Genomic DNA, 17,883 nt, shown 5'->3' with positions numbered 1-17,883 from the left:
AATACAGTCAGTAGGAGAACATGCAAACTCCACATAGAGAGCACTGCAGACTGGGTTTGAAGCTGGGTGGCTGGAGCTGGAATGCAGCAGCTTTACCAGCTGCATCATTGTGCTGCATAATGTGCTGAGTATTTCCACCACCTTCTGCTTTTATTTCAAGTAAAGGAGGAGAAAATAGAGGACAGAGAAAGGAAAACGGGATGCAGTGACATAAGGAGTTCTTTCAAACACAGCTCTGCTGTCTAACTCACTCCAAGTATTAATCGTCCATCGGTCTTATTCTCACTAGCCTATATTGATTCCAGATTTCAAATATTTTCAATTTAATAGACTCATCTTCACATTCAGAAACCTCTATGGACTTGCTCCTCCTATTTCTGAAGCCCCTTCCAGTCATACAGGAATCTTCTTAAATATAACTTTTAGTCACCCATTGTAATATCTCCCTTTCATATAGTATCAATATTTGTGGCATTATTCTTCCGTGAAACATCTTGAGATGTTTTCTCACATTAAACATAAATATTTGTATGCAATATAAATCCAGTTTGCTGTTGAACCAAATTGACTTCAGCCTTAGTTAGTTTGATACATTATTATATAACCAGGTTGAGGCTTGTCTTTCAGACAATTTAGATTTAGAAGGTAATGATATCTTTTGCTCACTCCTGAAATGTTCAGAAATCAATTACATTAGCAAATATTTCAAATGCCTGCTATTGGTATAGTTCTGTTAATATATAATAGAGAATTCAGAAGCACTTTCACCCACAGAATGATGAAAATGTGGAACCAGCTGCAACAGGGAGTGGTTAAAGCAATCATATGCATTTAAGGGGTGGTTGGGCAAGCGTATGAGGGAAAGAGGTTGATTGAGATGAGCAAATATGGGAGGAGGCTCAAGTGGAGGATAAATGCGGGCATGGATTGGTTGGACTGAACAGTCTACTTCTCTGCCAGTAACCTAACGTCGTTTATTCAAACCATCATTGTTCCCTGCCTCATGACAGTGATGTTGATCATGATGTCTTATTCCAGATGAAAATAATAAAAAAAGAACTGCAGATGGTGGAAATCTGAGAATTCAAATATTTGTGCAGAGATAAACAGAGCTAATGCTTCAGATAAAAGACCCCTCATCGGACCCGACCTGACTACAAATACTACACAACCTACTTGCTGTTTCCAGCGCTGTTTTATGTCTTATTCCAATGATGGGCGAGGTGATTAATCCCATTGGTTACTTTAATACAGTCGCTGAGGTCATTGGCTACTGGGATGTTGTGATTGGCGTAAACTTACCTGAAGATGATTGGATACCTTTTCACCACGGCTGGCGTTGACTGGAAAAGAGAACAATGGTTTTGCATTGGCCAACGGACTTCCCCGACGAGCTTGGGCGTTTCCTCATTGGTCGCACTGCCAAAACCGTTCGCACCACCTCCTCTTCATTGGCCGGCGCGTCGTTGCTGGGCGTGCGCGATTGGTGGAGCCGCGGCGGTCGTTCCGACCCGACGGGTTTGGCCGCAGGCTCGCTGAGCGTCTCTATTGGCTGCGCAGCCCCTCTGTCGACCTCCCGCGGAAGCGACCCGGCCGGCTGCCCCGCCCTCCCGATATACCCGGCCGTACGATGGCAGAGTGTGACTCGTCGGCGGCCAAGAGGCAGAAGATGGCGTCGGTGCTGGAGCAGCTCAAGGAGCTCACGGTGGTGGTGGCCGACACCGGCGACTTCAACGGTGAGAGCCGGACCCCCGCCTTTGCGTCGGTCTCCCTGCCGCCTTGCGGATCCCGGGCCCTGGCCCCGGTTGCAGGAGTCAGGCTGTTTGCACGATCGGGGGGGGAAGAGGACTCGAGAAGGAGGGGGACACGGTGCGGTCCATCTGCAGCCGCGCTCCGAGGCTTGGCTGGGCTCCGGGCGGTCTCTTGAGTGGTCTCCCCTCTCCCTCCGGATGTTGCCTGCTGTGTGGTGCGGACGCCCGGTGCTGCCACCCCCAGTACTGCCTCTTATAGCCTGCTCGCCAAGTCACAGAGGAGCCGCGATTTCCTCCGCTCAAAACCACCGAGCCCATTCTCTTCCTGAGGTCCCCTTGGTGTACGCCAACACTAAATTGTGTCAGAAAAGCAATCTATTGGAATAGCTAACAGCTTTATCAGTTCAAATATTTATAATTTGTTAAAGACCTAGTCTTCTCGCGTTGCACAACACTGCTTCCTGATGTGTTATATTGCCTGAAATAAAAGGAAGGAGAAGGGACGCAGCCTAATTCAAGATAAGAATGTCAATTGGCTGCGATTTTATTTCAACGTTTGGACATAATCTGTCTGCACTGCAATATGTAATTCTTCCAGTAAAAATAATCTGAGGATATGGCAAGAGGTAGTATAATGCATTTTATAAATCACTGTTGTGTATGAGGGTTGGCAAAGTTATAAGGCTCGCCATTGTCGAATGGGGCAGTATTTTGTATCAAAACCTTGGTTACTTTCTTAAGTAATTCAGAATTCTTGTCCTAATTCTTAAAACTTTTTCAGTCCTATCCTTGCTGACCTACATTATGTGTGTTCCCAGCACTTTTGGCCTCTTTAGTGTTCTAATTTCAATTGCTCCACGATATGTGGCTGTATTTCAATTGCCAAAACCCCAAACTTTGGACTTCACTTTCCCACCTACTGCTCTGTCTTGTCTCCTACAAGTTGCTCCAATCTTTTGGTCAACCATCCAGATACCTTTCCTGGTGCCAGATTTTGTTTGTTAATGCTTTTGTGATGTTAACTGAGGAGAAGTTGCTATATAATTTTGTTTTTCCTTGTGACTGAATACATCTAGAAAATGTCTTAATGGTTATTTGATGGATAATATTTCCATTACTGCAGAGCTTGAATTAATATGGGTCAGCCATGTGAACTATTTGTCTCTCTAATGGGTCATGCATGTGGTTTGATTGGATGAAACTGAACAAAAGATAATGGGCCAGATTGTACGTGCCCACTTGCTGCCTACACTCAACCATTGCACTAGCTCCATGGCCACATAACCTTTTGTGATTGCTTAGTTTCCAACTACCTTGAAGCCTCTGTTCTATGGCCATCCAGTGAATGGGTCTGGTCGGAAGTGGCACCTCAGCCTCTGGACAATGCACCGAGGCTCACCCCCACAACATCCTGACTGTCAAAAGCCCATTTCACGGTTTTTAAATGTAGGGGCTGTGCTAATTTTTAAATGGGGCTGTGCAAATTTTTTATTTCAGAAATTAACTTTATTCATAATCTATATGAAAGAAGAAACAGTGCAAAACTTTTACAGCTGAAGCAGTTGTGATCCTGAGGCCAGATGTGAAGTACTGTATGTCCAGCCTCTCAGCTGGGGCATTACAGGATACCCCTAGACTTAATGGTGACCTCCAGCATATTCTGTATTTCTACAATGCAGTTTGCAGGCATGAAAGTGTGGAATGCTTTTGCTCGCACACTTGCTAACTGGCAATTTTCTACGGAATAGCTGGCTAGCCATCATGTTCCAACCTAATGTAGCTACAATGCCAGCCTGTCAGAACTAACCAAGTTACTATAGGGAGAGGTGGGAAAGGAGTGAGCATCAAATCTTCTCTAGCAGGTTTCATTTCTGGCTCTTTTGCTTTGTATCTAAAGGAGGATTTGGTATTTGTCAAATGAATAACTTGCATGCTTTTTTGCAATTGGATTGAAACAGTATAATCTCAATTGAAATTGAATAGTTAGTTGGATTAATATCATTTGCATAGCACTTTGAGAAGTCAACAACAATACTTGCGGAGTTGACTAACTGTCCTTTCATAGAATACATATTCTCATCTAATTGTGCAAAATTTTGTCTGAAACAAAATTAGATTGTCTTTTGGAACCTAATGCTGCTTGCGCTTCTGAGGCGTCATTCATCTTTGCAGGTCTATATCTTCTCTCCTCAAAGTAAACAAAAACAAATTACAACTAACAACATTGTTACCAGAACACATGCAGGTAATGCTGGAAAACCTCAGCAGGTATCAGCATTTTTCTTTTATTTCTAATTATAACTTTAAGCAGAAAAAAAACTAAAGCATTTGCTGCTGAACATCACTCATAATATGCACCAGACAAACCAAAATATATCGCATCTGTTTTCAGTATGATATTAATTCAAATAATAGCAGTCTATTGGCTGAGTTTTAATAAGTTGCGATCTGATTCAAATATGATTACTATCTATTGACCCCGGCTGGAAATGAAGAAAGCAGGAGAGTTTGGGCCAGGGCTCTGATGGCTTGCATAATTGCTGTTAGAATTTCCTTATAATGACCACATAGACAAGATTTCTGTGAATGTCTAATACTCAAGAATTTGTTTTTTTTTTGTTTTTATAACAATTACTGACATGGGCCAAAGAGAATGATGGATCTAGGTTTGGAGGGATAAGGAGTTGATTTTCAACAACCTAAATGGCAGCCCAAAGTTATGCACAGAATTGTACACAAGGCAATTTTATCAGTATCTGTGTGTATACTTGCTTGACGTGCTGTTATTTGAGCCACTTCTGCATTCCTAGCCATGTTGTTCAAGATCCAGGGAAAATACAAATTGCTTAGTCACCTTGACTTTGCAGAAAACTATTGTTGAATTATTAACAATGCACCTTTGAGTAGAGTTTTAATTAAAATATTGAAGACTTTATCTGTAGTACAATGTCTGACATTGCATGTGCTTAATTTTCCTCTTAAAATAGCAAAATAATGCAAACAAGGAAGAATACCATATGTCATAGTGTTTTGGACTTGTTTTTTTAAACATAGTATGGTGTTGAATATGTTGCTTTTCATATGCAGCCATTGATGCATACAAACCACAGGATGCCACAACCAACCCTTCACTCATTCTTGCTGCTGCTCAGATGCCAGCCTATGAAAAACTGTTGGATGATGCTATTGAATATGGAAAGAGCCATGGCGGGTAAGAAATCTTTTAAGCTCAAAACGTAATAGCAATGACATTTTTGATTTTAATACAAGATGTGATCCAACAATGGGAAGAAGCCAATAATAAACTTTCTAAAATATTACCTGCTTTTAAGAAAGACTTCTCTATTAAGATGATTGCATGTGATTTTGACAAATGGGTTACTTGTGTCCAACTTGGAAACAAAACATAATGTAATATTAATGTTACTTGTATATAAAGTGTGTTCTTGGATATCCATTTTTTAAAAAAATAAACCTTTGATAAAATAGTGGGGGTTTATGGAAATAAGACAGAAGTTAAAAAAAAATCCAATAGATGCTATGTAATAGTGAGTTGTATTCGTAATGTATTTAAAACCGCCCTCTTTAAAAAAAAATAATTTGAATCAATTAAGGTACAAAAATACAAAGATACTGATCTAAATACATGCTTAGTAATGCTGGCTGGAAGAGTATCTGCTCGTTTGTATTGTCTGTCTTTGAGCATGAAGAGATTTTTAATCCTTTTTGACGTGGTCGGCCACATCAGCTTCCAGTGCCTGTCACTCAGCTGGGTGGAGCTGCATTAACTAGTTTGTTTCTATTCTTATCTATCTAGTTTTAGCCAGAGAATTGCCTGCAGTGGAAATACTACTTTTGCAATGTTTCCTTAAGTTGTGTAAGGATTTATTTTTGCATCCTCCTCTTGTCATTTGCATGAGTTCTCTCAGTAACATCATTTGAAAGTAATGTCAGTTTCCACATGAACATTGACGGGCAGACCTACCTGACCAGTGTATCTCAGTCCCTTCATTCCCAAACTGTCAGACTGCTAATCTGATATTCAATACTAAGAGGAAAAATTTCTTCCAACTAAAGATTGGAAAAACAAAAGCCATAGTTTTTGACCCCCATTGCACATTTGGTTTGCTCACTGCTTATTCCATCTCTCTCCCGAGCAAATGTTTGAAGTTAACCCAAATTGTTCAAGATCTTGCTGTCATATTTGACCATATTTCCTCATCATCAAAATGGGGCAACTTTCATATCCATGACATAGCCTGACTCTGCCACTGCCTTTATCGTTGCAAAAGCCTGAAATCCATTGTTTAGCTGGCAGGTATCCACCTCCATTGAACTGAGCACATTGTAACTGGCACATAATCCTCCTCATGGTGTTGTTTCCGATTTATTTTAATGTCTGGTTTAACAGCTTGTTGCTTTTAAAATTTTCTGACTTTAAATTCCCTCTTCTGTAACTTCATACTTTGCAGAGCACAAACTTTTGAGCCGTTTGTAGGTGTGAGTGCAGGCTGGCTGTCGCCATGGGCTCATAATGATTCATAATTACAATTGTGGAATCTTTAACCTGCTCATCATGTCTAAAGTGTTTCTGGAAATCACCTGAAAGGATTTAAAGAGGTGGATTCAAAATGTGCTGGTGGTAGTAGGATGTTTCCAGTATTTTGGATAATGATCTGGTCTTTCTGAAGGCACTTTTCTGAAACAGATCCAACAGTTGATGCCATAATATTCACTGTGAAATAAGCTTGATTACGTGGGAAGCTTTTTACTTTGAATGCTTATGGACCAGCAGACAAGCCTCCAATTTCTCATACTGAGATGCCCGACTACAATTCTTACCATTTTTGAATGCCATTCTGATCCTGTTAGTAGTGCTTGATGTTAGCATTAGTGTCATGCAAGAAGCTGTTTATTCTAGCATTCTCTTTACAAAAAAATCTATTGCTGTTCTGTTTAATTTCCTTGCATTGATGGAAAAGCAAGGACCTGTTAGAAGAAACCTCTTCAGCAGTGTTTCAATTATTTCAAATTGAAATTTTGTAGCCTTTAAAAGTAGTAATTGATAATTCCTGAATAGGGACATTTTAAGTTTGTTATGAGCACCTGGAATTTTTTCATGTTTTATAACCTGAAAGAATTCAAAATCTGAATTGCATTTGAAATATGCACTTTGGTTTCATATTATGTACATGATCAATAGAAACAGAAGTAGATAATGTGGTCTGTTGAGTGTGTTTGGCAATTCAGTAAGGGCAAGGTTAATACTCTGGAAGGCCAAGTCAAGTTCAATCCTCGTATCCTTAGATTTTGGGACTGTAAGGTATGACTTGATTCCAATCTTCAATACTCTTACACAATCAGAATGAGTACAGCAAAGAACAAGGTCATTTGGCCCATTACTGGTTCAATACAAGAACAAACTAGCTAATCTCAATCCATTGCTTTTTCCCTAGAGCCCTGCACGCTCTTTCAGATACTTATCCTGCTCCCTTATTGTACATCTGAATGTGCTCCACTACTATCCCTGGCACTGAGTTCCATAGCTTAACCATGTGCATTGTGGAAAGATTTTCCCTTGTGTCACTTGGTTCTCTTGAAAATCATCATTCTGTGCCTGGTTTTTGACCCTTTTTTGAGAATAGTTCCTCTGTCTGCACTAATCTTCATGATTTTTAATAAATACCTCTGTCAAACCCTATCAGCAACCTTTTAGGTTCCAAGAAGGGTAACAGTTTCTCTAGTCTGTCTACGTAACTGAACCCCTCATCCCTCAAATCATTTTAGCAAATATCTTGTACAATCTTTCCTAAAGTATGATGCCTAGATTGGGGCATGCTATTCAGGATATAGCTGGACCAGCATTTTATAAAATTTCATCACAAATTCTTTGCCCCTGTACTCTGCTCATTTTAATTTCATTCAGTAGCCAGAGAAGGCATGTGGAATTGCTCCCATTGTGGGCATTCACAAACTGTACTCAGTATCGTAGTACTGTTTCTTGCAGAGACCCTCCTTCACAGTCTCTTCCTAGGAGCACCTGGCTTTAGCCCCAGAGGGTATCGGTGGCCTCCTTGCCAAACAACAATGCCTCCTGTGGGTAGTGTTCTCCACTAGCCTGTCCAGGTTACTCTGAATTTTGGGAGCACTTTCCTCCTCTCATTCATTATTAATGTCCTTTTTCTTTTTAGTATCACTCTCTAGAGGTTGGAAGGGTGTTGATCTTGTATCTATATGCCCCTTTAGGAGATGACTCCCAAGATCACAGCTGTAATACTAAGTGACATCAGCTATGCTATCTTGCAGAATCAAAACGGTGTGATGATCCATGGGGAAACCTAACAATGATGTTCCGAAGACCTTGCGTGAAAAGGTCATATTCTTTACGATCCTTTTTAAAATTAGGATAACACAACATCTTAATACATTAGAAAGTAGGATAATTTCTATGCTTGGGCCTCCATATTTTGTCAAGGATAAAGAGGCATTCTTTCTTAAGGTCCTGAAAACATTGCTTGGCCATGCCTTGGAGCTCCCTTCATATTTTGTTTGTGGTCCTTTTTTATCTGAATTGGAATATTTTTCTACTGTAAAGATAGTAAATGGTTGCAAATTCACTGCAGAATTCAATTAACTGAGCTTCAGTTAATTTCATTTGCAGGCAAAATAGGAAATTTGATCTATTCCATTCTTTAATTCTGTGTGCTGAAGGTTAGCTAACACCTCAATATAACATTGCCTTCAGGGTTGAGAATTTTAAATATTTATTAAAGATTATAATTCAAGAAAACACTCCACATCTCAACACTAAAAGACAGACTCCTGATGTTGAGGTGAGACCCTCTGGCTCTATGCCCTTTATTTTTCACTAACAGTTTCTATGTGAATGTCTGTAAGATCACATCTTATTTTTCTAAACTCCCAGTTAGTAAAGGCCAATCTTACTCATTTGCTCCTCAAAAGTTAACCTTCATGTTCCAGGATTCCTACCCTGCACTAACTCCAAGGAAAGTACATCCTCCAGGCACAGGCTAAAATTGCATACAGCCCTATAAATGGGTCTCCCAAAGACCTGTACAGTCTTAGCAAGAATCCATTAGGTGACAAAGTAATATAGTCACTGATCTTTTCTTGAAAGAACTGACTACTGTATTTTGTTAACTTTATTGGCCTGTATAAATATTGAATCCATTCCTCTGGATGAAAGGCTGAGAGATTCACTGACAAATGGGCTGTGCTTGGGTGGGATATCATGTGGGAGCAGTTATATCCTTGAGCTTTCCTTGAATCCCTAAAGGCTTTTTACAGACAAGGCTGGGCTATCAGTGAGCTGAGGATTTTTTGTGCCTTGCTTTTGTTAGTCTCCTCTGTAACAATGAACAGAATTGTTTCAACAATTTGCCATTTCACATTGGTACATGGTGCTGATTGTGTCACTGCCTCTTAATAGCTCCCACTTCTTGTGCACTGTTCTTTAGATTCCAGATTGTTCATTCTCCAGAAGGCAGAGTTCAGTAACTGTAGTTGGATATCTAAAGCAGCAGTTTACTCGCCTAAGATTCATTACTGAGAATTTAATACATAACCATTTTTTTCCAGATCTGAGGAAGAACAGATGTCCAATGTCATGGACAAATTGTATATCAATTTTGGGGTGGAGATTTTGAAGAAAATTCCAGGCAGAGTGTCCACTGAAGTTGATGCAAGGTAAATGTTAATGTATAAGTAGTAAGCTTTGATAAAGTGATAGTGCAAGATATTTAAGTTTGTAGCCCATGGAGTTATTGGATTATACATAAGGCTATAATGTACATCTATGTAAGATTATTTGTAGCAACTTAGTCACTTAGTGATCTCTTTACTATTGGTAATGCTTCAGATTCTTCATAAAATTGAGATTAGGCCTCGGACAGGGCGATCTTTAGGGTTGCAACACTTGCCCCTATGAAGGATGCTATTTATCTCTTTCCAGTTTAAAAAAAATCAAGACTGAGATTATCTCTTGCAGCTGAATCCATTTGAGAAATTTTGACTAGAGTGGTACAGAAATCAGATCCACCAATTTCTTTATAAGAGTAGAATAAAAAGTAAGCTTTTTGAAGGGTTACATGCAGTGCTCCTCTGTAATGTTGCAAAGCAGTTACCATTGTGTTTTAATGATCCCATTCGCAGTTTAAGGTCAGTGTTTATTCACTTTTTGGATCTGGGCATTACAAGCAAGGCCTGCAACTACTGCTCATCCTTGAGAATGTGGGTTGCCAATCTGAACTGCTACAGTCTTTCTGGTGCAGGTACTTCCCATGGTGCTGTTGCATAGTGAGTTCCAGGATTAGCCTGATTGGATCTGTCCTGATTTTTGTGAAAGGGCATATCTGGGTGCAGTGTTAGGTAGATGTTAACATTGTACTTGAACTGCTTGGCTACTATTGAACAATAGTTTTACATGTGGACTTGTGACTAGATTTATTTTTGCTCAATTGCTGCATGTTAAATAGTTTGATAATCACAAGATCAATAAAATAGAAAGTGGAAAGCAAATTGAAACTTTGCGATTAATAACTGTTATGTGCCTGTTGCTCATTTTTTTGAAATATATAGGTTGTCATTTGACAAAGAGAGCATGGTCTCAAAAGCCCAACGCCTAATTCAGATGTACAAGGATGCAGGGATCAACAAGGACCGCATTCTCATCAAACTTACTTCCACTTGGGAAGGAATTCAGGCCGGCAAGTGAGTGCTGTTTTGAGGCTGCGTGAATTATTTTAAATATCAAATATACAAATTGAGTGGATATGAATATTATTGGACATTTAAGCTGAGTCATCCAGTTTCTGCACAGAGTATAGTTCTAACCTTTGAAGTACCTGATGTTAGTAAATTTCAAACTCAGACATGATTACTGAATTATATTGGATGATTTGGAAATTGATTTAAAGGGAACAAACTACGAGAAATGTATCAATGAGACTGCAATAACTTCTAGACCTGCTAAAGTTACATATCTATCAGGAGTCGATATCTGAACAGACTAACAACTTGAGTACTGAATTTTGAATTTTATCATTTTTAAGAAAGGCATTACTTCGATATTCAAATTTCAAGTGTTTCAGTAAAACTAACATAGAATTTGTTTTACTGTGCACAACATTTAGCAAGGGTGAGGAAAAGAGCATCTGCGCATTAACTGCATTAAGATCATGGTTAGTCTGTTCAGTTTAACATTAGCCTGTTTCCTACAACTCCCTTCACTTTATCAACCCAAATGAACTTGCATATTCCAGTGAGCTCTAAGATTTGGAAACTTATCAACAAGAGAAGAAAGGGAAGAATTAGAGTAAGTTCTGACCAATGGAAGGGCAACTGTTTCTTTTTTTCCCCCAATATTGGGCAGAAATCTTGGAAATTGAATTTAATGCTCAGATAAAGAGCAAGCCTGACCTGTGAAAGTTTCTTCCCTTTCCTTCCCATTTTAGCAAGTACATAATCCTTGAGCATCTGTGAAGTTGACTATTCCAGCTGGGTGTGGTTTAACCAGAATTACTGTCTGTTTCAGAATCCTTGAAGAACAGTGTGGCATCCATTGCAACATGACTCTGCTTTTCTCATTTGCTCAGGCAGTTGCCTGTGCAGAGGCTGGAGTAACACTGATTTCCCCATTTGTGGGTCGTATTCTGGACTGGCATGTGGCCAATACAGATAAGAAAAGCTTTGAACCAAGTGAAGATCCAGGTACATTTTACAAACCCTTCATTAGCTAATAGTTTGGTGTTATATAACTGTGACTGTTTTATTAACAAAGCTGGCCACATCTATAGGGTTAATCATTTACCATAACCTTAAATAGTAATGTCCTCCCCAGCTTACCAAAGCCCAACTCATGAATACCCCATACATGCGAATGAGCATTTGGGACACCAGTGGGGTGGATGTGGATGGATTTGCCGACTGCTGCAGACATCTGTACCAGTTGGAAGCAGTATATCTGCATGCTTTCTCTCCCAACTCCCACCATACCCTTCCCCACAACTGGGGGCTGGGTCAAGCCGAGCAGACTCGCTCACTCACTGTGAAGCCAGCTGGTGGCTGCTCTTCCTGTTAGTTATTTCTGTGATCCTCTCCCACGTCTTGTTCATTTCTGACTTACGAGCAGTTTGGGTTGCAAATAGTTCTCGGGAATGGAACAGTGTTGTAACCTAGGGATTGCCAGTATGCAGCTGACTCCTTTCCTCTCCTCTGTGGCAACTGTTTGAAGCTGCACCACTTTGTTTGCAAATTTGACCCCAAGAAGAAATTCACACCATAAACAAGGGCTATCATTAATTCTATCCATTTTCACTTCTAATGTTACCTGCCTCCACCCTTGTCAGGTGAAATTTGTACTCTTGACAGTTCTGTTGCACTCCAGGCCAGTCTCCCTATCTTCTACCTTCCATAAAATCTGTTTCCCAAATCCTGTTCAACCACTGTCCCTGTGGCTGCTGATACTTAACAATTCTAAGTTGCCCTAGTTTTCAGATTCCCCTAGTGTTGGACTCTTTCCCCCTCCATGTCTGTAACATTCTCTTTCAGTTTTGGCTGTTTGATCACCCAGAACTTTAACGGTTCCACTGCTAACTGCTAGACTTTCACTTCCAAAGCACTGAAGTTCAGGAATGCTGCAGCAGGTTTTCTCCCTACCAACTCTTTGCCTCATCCCACCATTTTGTTTTTGATGCATGCATATCCATGCTGTAAACATTTATCTATGTGGGAACAGTTTTTAGAGTGAGAAGCTAACCTGTCTGTTCTTCTGTTTTAAAAAAAAATCTGATGATTCACAGACCATCGCAACACTGTTTATCTTCCTCATTTGGCTACAGGTGTACAGAGCGTAACAAAGATCTACAATTATTACAAGAAGTTTGGGTACAAGACTATTGTCATGGGGGCATCTTTCCGTAATACTGGTGAAATTAAAGCGTTGGCAGGCTGTGATTATCTGACAATATCTCCAAAATTACTGGAAGAACTCAGTAAAGACTCTGGGCAGTTAACTCCAGCTTTGAGTGTTAAAAAAGGTATGTGGTTTTTCATATAGATTAATCAAGCCAAAAGGGCATTCTAGCTAATTGATAGGTTGAAGGTGTCATTGAAGTATCAAGCAACAATTTATTCAGTGTATTAAACATTTGTGGATAAAACCCTCAATCATCATTTGTAAAGTTAAAATAGACTAAGAATAAATTTTATATTTAATTATGAATTGTCAGTGAAATATTCTGGATACACAGAATACAACCACAATTGCGATTTCAACAATGTACAACTTTATTGTACTGTTGTAACCATCATGATATGTAAACCATTGTTTTTTTTTAAACATTTTCCAGCTGAATTTGTAGTAGTTGGCTCTTTAAAATGGCAAAGTACTTTAACTTCAGCACACTTTATTTGGAATTAGTGTATGTGCAAATGCACTTGCATTATGAAATGAAGATCATGAAATGTAGTTGTGCAGAGTTTGCCGTTTGATATTCTAATGAGATGATTTGGAGTATGAAACTGTTTAGAGAATGCACCACATGTTAAACATCTACATCTCATAAGTGATTCATTCTTGATAATGTACCTATTGTAATGCAATCTAAAGTAAGCACCGCAAGTGCTGAAAAATGCTTGATCAGCATCTATGGAAAGAAAATGTTTCCTCACTGTTTCATCAGAAAGTACAGTATATGTTGATTTAATCTGAAATAAAAATAGAGAATGCTGGAAATATTTAATTCAGGTTATTGATCTGAAACGCACTCCACAGTTGCTTGCTGACCTGAGTTTTTTGCCATTTCTCATTTTTGTATAGATTTCCAGCACCTGCAGTTTTTTAATTTCAGCAAATGTTATCTGTTAAGTTTCAGTGGCAAGTTTAATTGCTTGAAATACTTGACATTTCACTTTTGAAATATGTCTTAGCTGATTTCTCAATCTTCATTTCTATCTGCATTCATTTTGAGATTATAGTTCAAGTGAAACCTGTTTCTGTATCAACGTAGTGGTTGTATTTCTAATTTCTCAATTTTTTATTCTGTTAGTATTCAAGGACAGTTAATAAGTAGTTTTCAGGGGAAGTGTGATTTAAGAGTTAGAAATAATTCTGGAATGAGAAGCAGCATACAGTGTATGCAGATTTTTTTCTTTGATACAGTAAAAGCATCCCTTTGGTAGAGATATGAGTTTTTTTCCCTGCTTAACCTAATTTGGATAAATTTACTTTGGTCCCATTTTTATTGGTGGGGTTTATTTTGTTCTTAACCAGAATCTGTATTTGGGTAATGAAGCCTTTAGTCCAGTGACATTATCTATTTTTGGTTAAGGACATTGGGTTGTGTGGTTTGGAGGCAGCACTGATCTCTGAGAAAACTGGCTCCAGAGCCTTTTATTTCTTTCTACCTATCATTTTTAAATTTTATAAAGTATTGAGAATAAGGGTGGCATAGTGGCACAGCTAGTAGAACCACTGTCTCACAGCACCATACACCCAGGTTCAATCCTGACCTTGAGTGCTGTCTGTATTGGAGTTTGCAAGTTCTTCCTGTGACTCCATATCTGTCTTCCAGTTACCTCCCATATCCCAATTAAATGTGGGTTGATAGATTAATTAGCCACTGTAAATAGCCCCTAGTGTGCAGGTGAATGGTAGAATCTTGAGGTAATCAAAATGTGGGGAGAACACGTTTTTCATTGTACTTGAATCTTGCCATACTTGTGCAGGTGACTTGACTTGAAATGGGACGAATGTAGGATTAGTGTAAGTGGGTGGTTGATGCTCAACATTGACAGTGGGCTGAAAGGCTGGTTTCCATTCTGTATCTCTCTAAAATGTAGAGCTAATATAAAATTTGTACCCTGATTAAGGTTATTATCATAATTAACACTAGAGTTTATGCTATCCTAATTTTGTGCATAATCTAAAGCTAAATAAGATCAATTTTCCTGAACAAGGTGGTTGTCCAATGGAATTTTCTGTTTCATTATGCAATCACATTTATCAATATAATTTCTAAAGATGCCAACCATTCTTTTACTTGTATGCAGCTGAAGCATTTAACATACAAAAAGTTGAAATGAACGAACAGAAGTTCCGTTGGTGTCACAATGAGGACCAGATGGCTGTAGAAAAATTGTCTGATGGGATCCGCAAGTTTTCAGCTGATGCTGTTAAGCTAGAAAACATGATAAGGGTATGTACTTTTGAAAGCTTGTCACATCCAAGTAAGGTGCTAGTTTCATCAGAGCAGCTTTTTACTCGGTTACAGGAACCACTGTGCTAGCATTTATTGCCCCATCTATAATTATCCTTGATCACATAATGGTGAGCTTCCACCTTGAAATGAGGCAGACCTTGTAGTGAAGAGACTTCTGCTCGGGATGTGGACTAAATAGCATTGAAGGAACAGTGTTATGTTTCCATTTTAGAATGATGTGTAGCCTGGAGAAGAACCTACTGGTGACAGCATTCCCATGTGCCTGCTGCCCTTTTTCTTTTGGGTGATGGAGACTGCAGGTATGAGTTGCTGTCAGGCTAGCCTTGGATGACTGCACTATCTACAAGACAGTGCACACTGCAGCAGTGGTGTGCTGGTGCTTCAGGTAGTAAATGTTTAGTCAGTGGATGGGATGTCAATCAAGCAAACTGCTTTGTTCTGAATGGTGTTGAGTTTGCATTGTGCTGGAACTGTTCTCATCCAGGCCAGCGAAGAGTGTGTAATCTCACTCTTGCCTTCTGTCTTATTGACAATGGGAAAAACTTTGGGACATCAGGAGAGTTGCAAGCTGCAGTAACTGCTGACCAGTGTTTCCTTTTTCTGAGAAGTTGTGAATAAAATTGAATGTCGTAGAGTCATCACACAAGGTTTTACTTCTGACTTTTTTTGATGAAGCAGATGGCTGGATGTTTAACTTCTCTCCTAGCATGCACATGATGTCTAGCCTTTTGGGTCAATGAAGGAGGAGACCAGTTAAACAGATGTGGGAAAATGTAATCTAATTTCAAACTAGTTTTTCTATGGATCCAGCAGTTAAATTGTTCTTTAAACTTGAGGCAATGCCTGGTAAATCAACCAAAGGGCTACATTATTACTGTAATAAATCTTAACATATGTATTTAAGCATTTATATACATTGAAAGAGGTAGTAGTTTCATGGTAAAGTGGTAGGCTTAATTTGTGAATGTTAAGTCCAAGCTTGATTGTTTGTTTCATTGTTACAGTGAGATACATTGCATGTCCATGACATAGATGAACTACAGTTGCTAATTTTTTATTTCATGGCAGGCTGCTTTGAAATGCAATCACATGATTAATTGTTTACTGTGGGTTGGTTTGTAATGTGTATGACTTTTAAACTCTGGTTTAAATAAAAATGATGCATGGCCTAATCAAAGACTCCATTGAACTAGTAAAAGATGAACCATTTGCTGTTGGCTTGTATCCTCATCAGTAGTTTATTAAATTCTGGAAAAGTAACATGAATATTAGGTCTTTCACAAGGGATTAGTGTATGTGATCCAAGACTGCATGGCATATGAACATCATACCTAACTTCTCTAGGTTTGACTTTTGCTATTTAACTTTTTGCAGGAACGGCTTTTCGGTGCCAAGAATGGATGCTAGGAAGTCTCTTACACAGTTGGATCATTTGAATCACGTGGTTTGATTGAAGATTTGTTTTACTTTTTTGACCAATTGTGTAAAAGGAACACAATACATTGTGTATTGCTGTATCCAGAATTGGACGGTGCTTAATCCAGGCTTGTGCATTTTGGAGCAACTGTTTCTAATAAATACATAACATACTAACTTGTTGTCTTAGCTGTGAAGTTCCACTACTACTTCCCAATCAATAATTTTGGCTGTTATGCACATGATACAGATTGATATTCAGTGTGTGCAACAAATCAAAAGTAGTAATAGAAAACATTGATTTGGAATGGATTACTGATCTTCAGTAAGAAGGTTGCACTAGTTGATGAGGATAATGTAAATCATAATTTGTATTGATTTTATAAGGCAGTAATGAAATCTCATCTTGGTTTCTGTCTGAATCTGATCATAGTAAGGATATTGCTGTCTAGTGGTGAGTAAGCATGGAATTTTTATGTAAAATTTCAAGGAACTTGAGCAACATTTTGTAGCAAAAATACAAACAGTAACAATTAAATATCTGAAAATTATGATGGTAATAGATAAAAGGCAGTGATAGAAACTGTTTGGCTTGGTTGCTATTGGGACCACTCCCTTTTTAACAGGGGGCTTCAGAATAAGACCAGAAATCTGAGAACTTTCATATGGTTTGCTAAAGGCTTGTGGATTGTTCCTTGGAAGTGTAATTAGACTGTATGCCACAAAGTGGCTAACTATGTTGGAAGAGATGAGCTGTACTGGTAGTGTCAGAATAACTTGGGCTAGCTTGTTGGATCAATACCATCTTCATAGTAATTCATCTGAAATCATAATTTAAATATGAGCTGAGTTACTTTTTGCACTTCATAATAGTTGATTATCAATTCTCTAATCCAACCACTTCTCCAAGTTAAACTGGATTTAACTTGGTCTTTACCACTTTATGCCACATGGTGGAGATACTAACTAACATTATAGTCACATTTAACCACTTCCTTACAACCTTGATTTTGATTTTTTTCCCCAAAGAAATCAGTTTCTAGAACTAATATAAAATGTTGTACATTTCCTAATGTGAGGTGTGCCTTGGATATCAGGCTATCAGTAAACACTGTCCTATTCTGTCAAGTGAAAAATATTACTTGTACTGCCTTTTTAATGTACAAACTCTGGAGGCTGTTTCTCAATGCTATTTGGGTCAGAACAATGTGTGGTGTGATGAGAAGTAGTTGGCTAAATCCACAATTGGAGGGAAGTAACTTGAAAAATGGAAATATGGTAGGTATTGGAAGTACTGATGATTCAAGAAGTACTGAAGGATTTGAACCCAAAGGGACAGAGGAATCAATGAACAAATAAGAGCAGGTGTTTGAAGTATGGAAAATCGAAGGAAGACACAGCAAGAAGGAATCACTTCCATGAAGCATATCAAACTGAATATTTAAATGTTTTGTTTCCATTGCATCACAGTTTGG

General features: G+C 38.8%; 1 protein-coding gene across 1 annotated transcript; it reads left to right on the top strand.

Moving 5' to 3' along the window:
* The first annotated feature begins 1,571 nt into the window (after positions 1–1,571).
* On the top strand, positions 1,572–16,585 carry taldo1 (transaldolase 1). The gene is made up of 8 exons (XM_052028925.1): positions 1,572–1,736; positions 4,839–4,962; positions 9,351–9,458; positions 10,350–10,481; positions 11,305–11,480; positions 12,611–12,808; positions 14,823–14,968; positions 16,367–16,585. The coding sequence occupies exons 1-8, from the start codon at positions 1,631–1,633 to the stop codon at positions 16,397–16,399; spliced, it is 1,023 nt and encodes a 340-aa protein (XP_051884885.1). The 5' UTR covers positions 1,572–1,630; the 3' UTR covers positions 16,400–16,585.
* Positions 16,586–17,883: the final 1,298 nt, after the last annotated feature.

This window comes from Pristis pectinata, chromosome 14, assembly GCF_009764475.1.
Source record: "Pristis pectinata isolate sPriPec2 chromosome 14, sPriPec2.1.pri, whole genome shotgun sequence".
Taxonomy (NCBI): Eukaryota; Metazoa; Chordata; class Chondrichthyes; order Rhinopristiformes; family Pristidae; genus Pristis; species Pristis pectinata.
The sequence above is the reverse complement of the archived record's forward strand: the minus strand, read 5'-3'. Positions and strand labels throughout refer to the sequence as shown.

Bases quoted from the DNA above. Each gene is read 5' to 3' on its own strand.
- taldo1 (XM_052028925.1), top strand. From the start codon at position 1,631: ATGGCAGAGTGTGACTCGTCGGCGGCCAAGAGGCAGAAGATGGCGTCG. The intron at 4,963-9,350 runs GTAAGAAATCTT...ATTTTTTTCCAG, and splicing joins TATGGAAAGAGCCATGGCGG to ATCTGAGGAAGAACAGATGT. The intron at 11,481-12,610 runs GTACATTTTACA...ATTTGGCTACAG, and splicing joins TGAACCAAGTGAAGATCCAG to GTGTACAGAGCGTAACAAAG.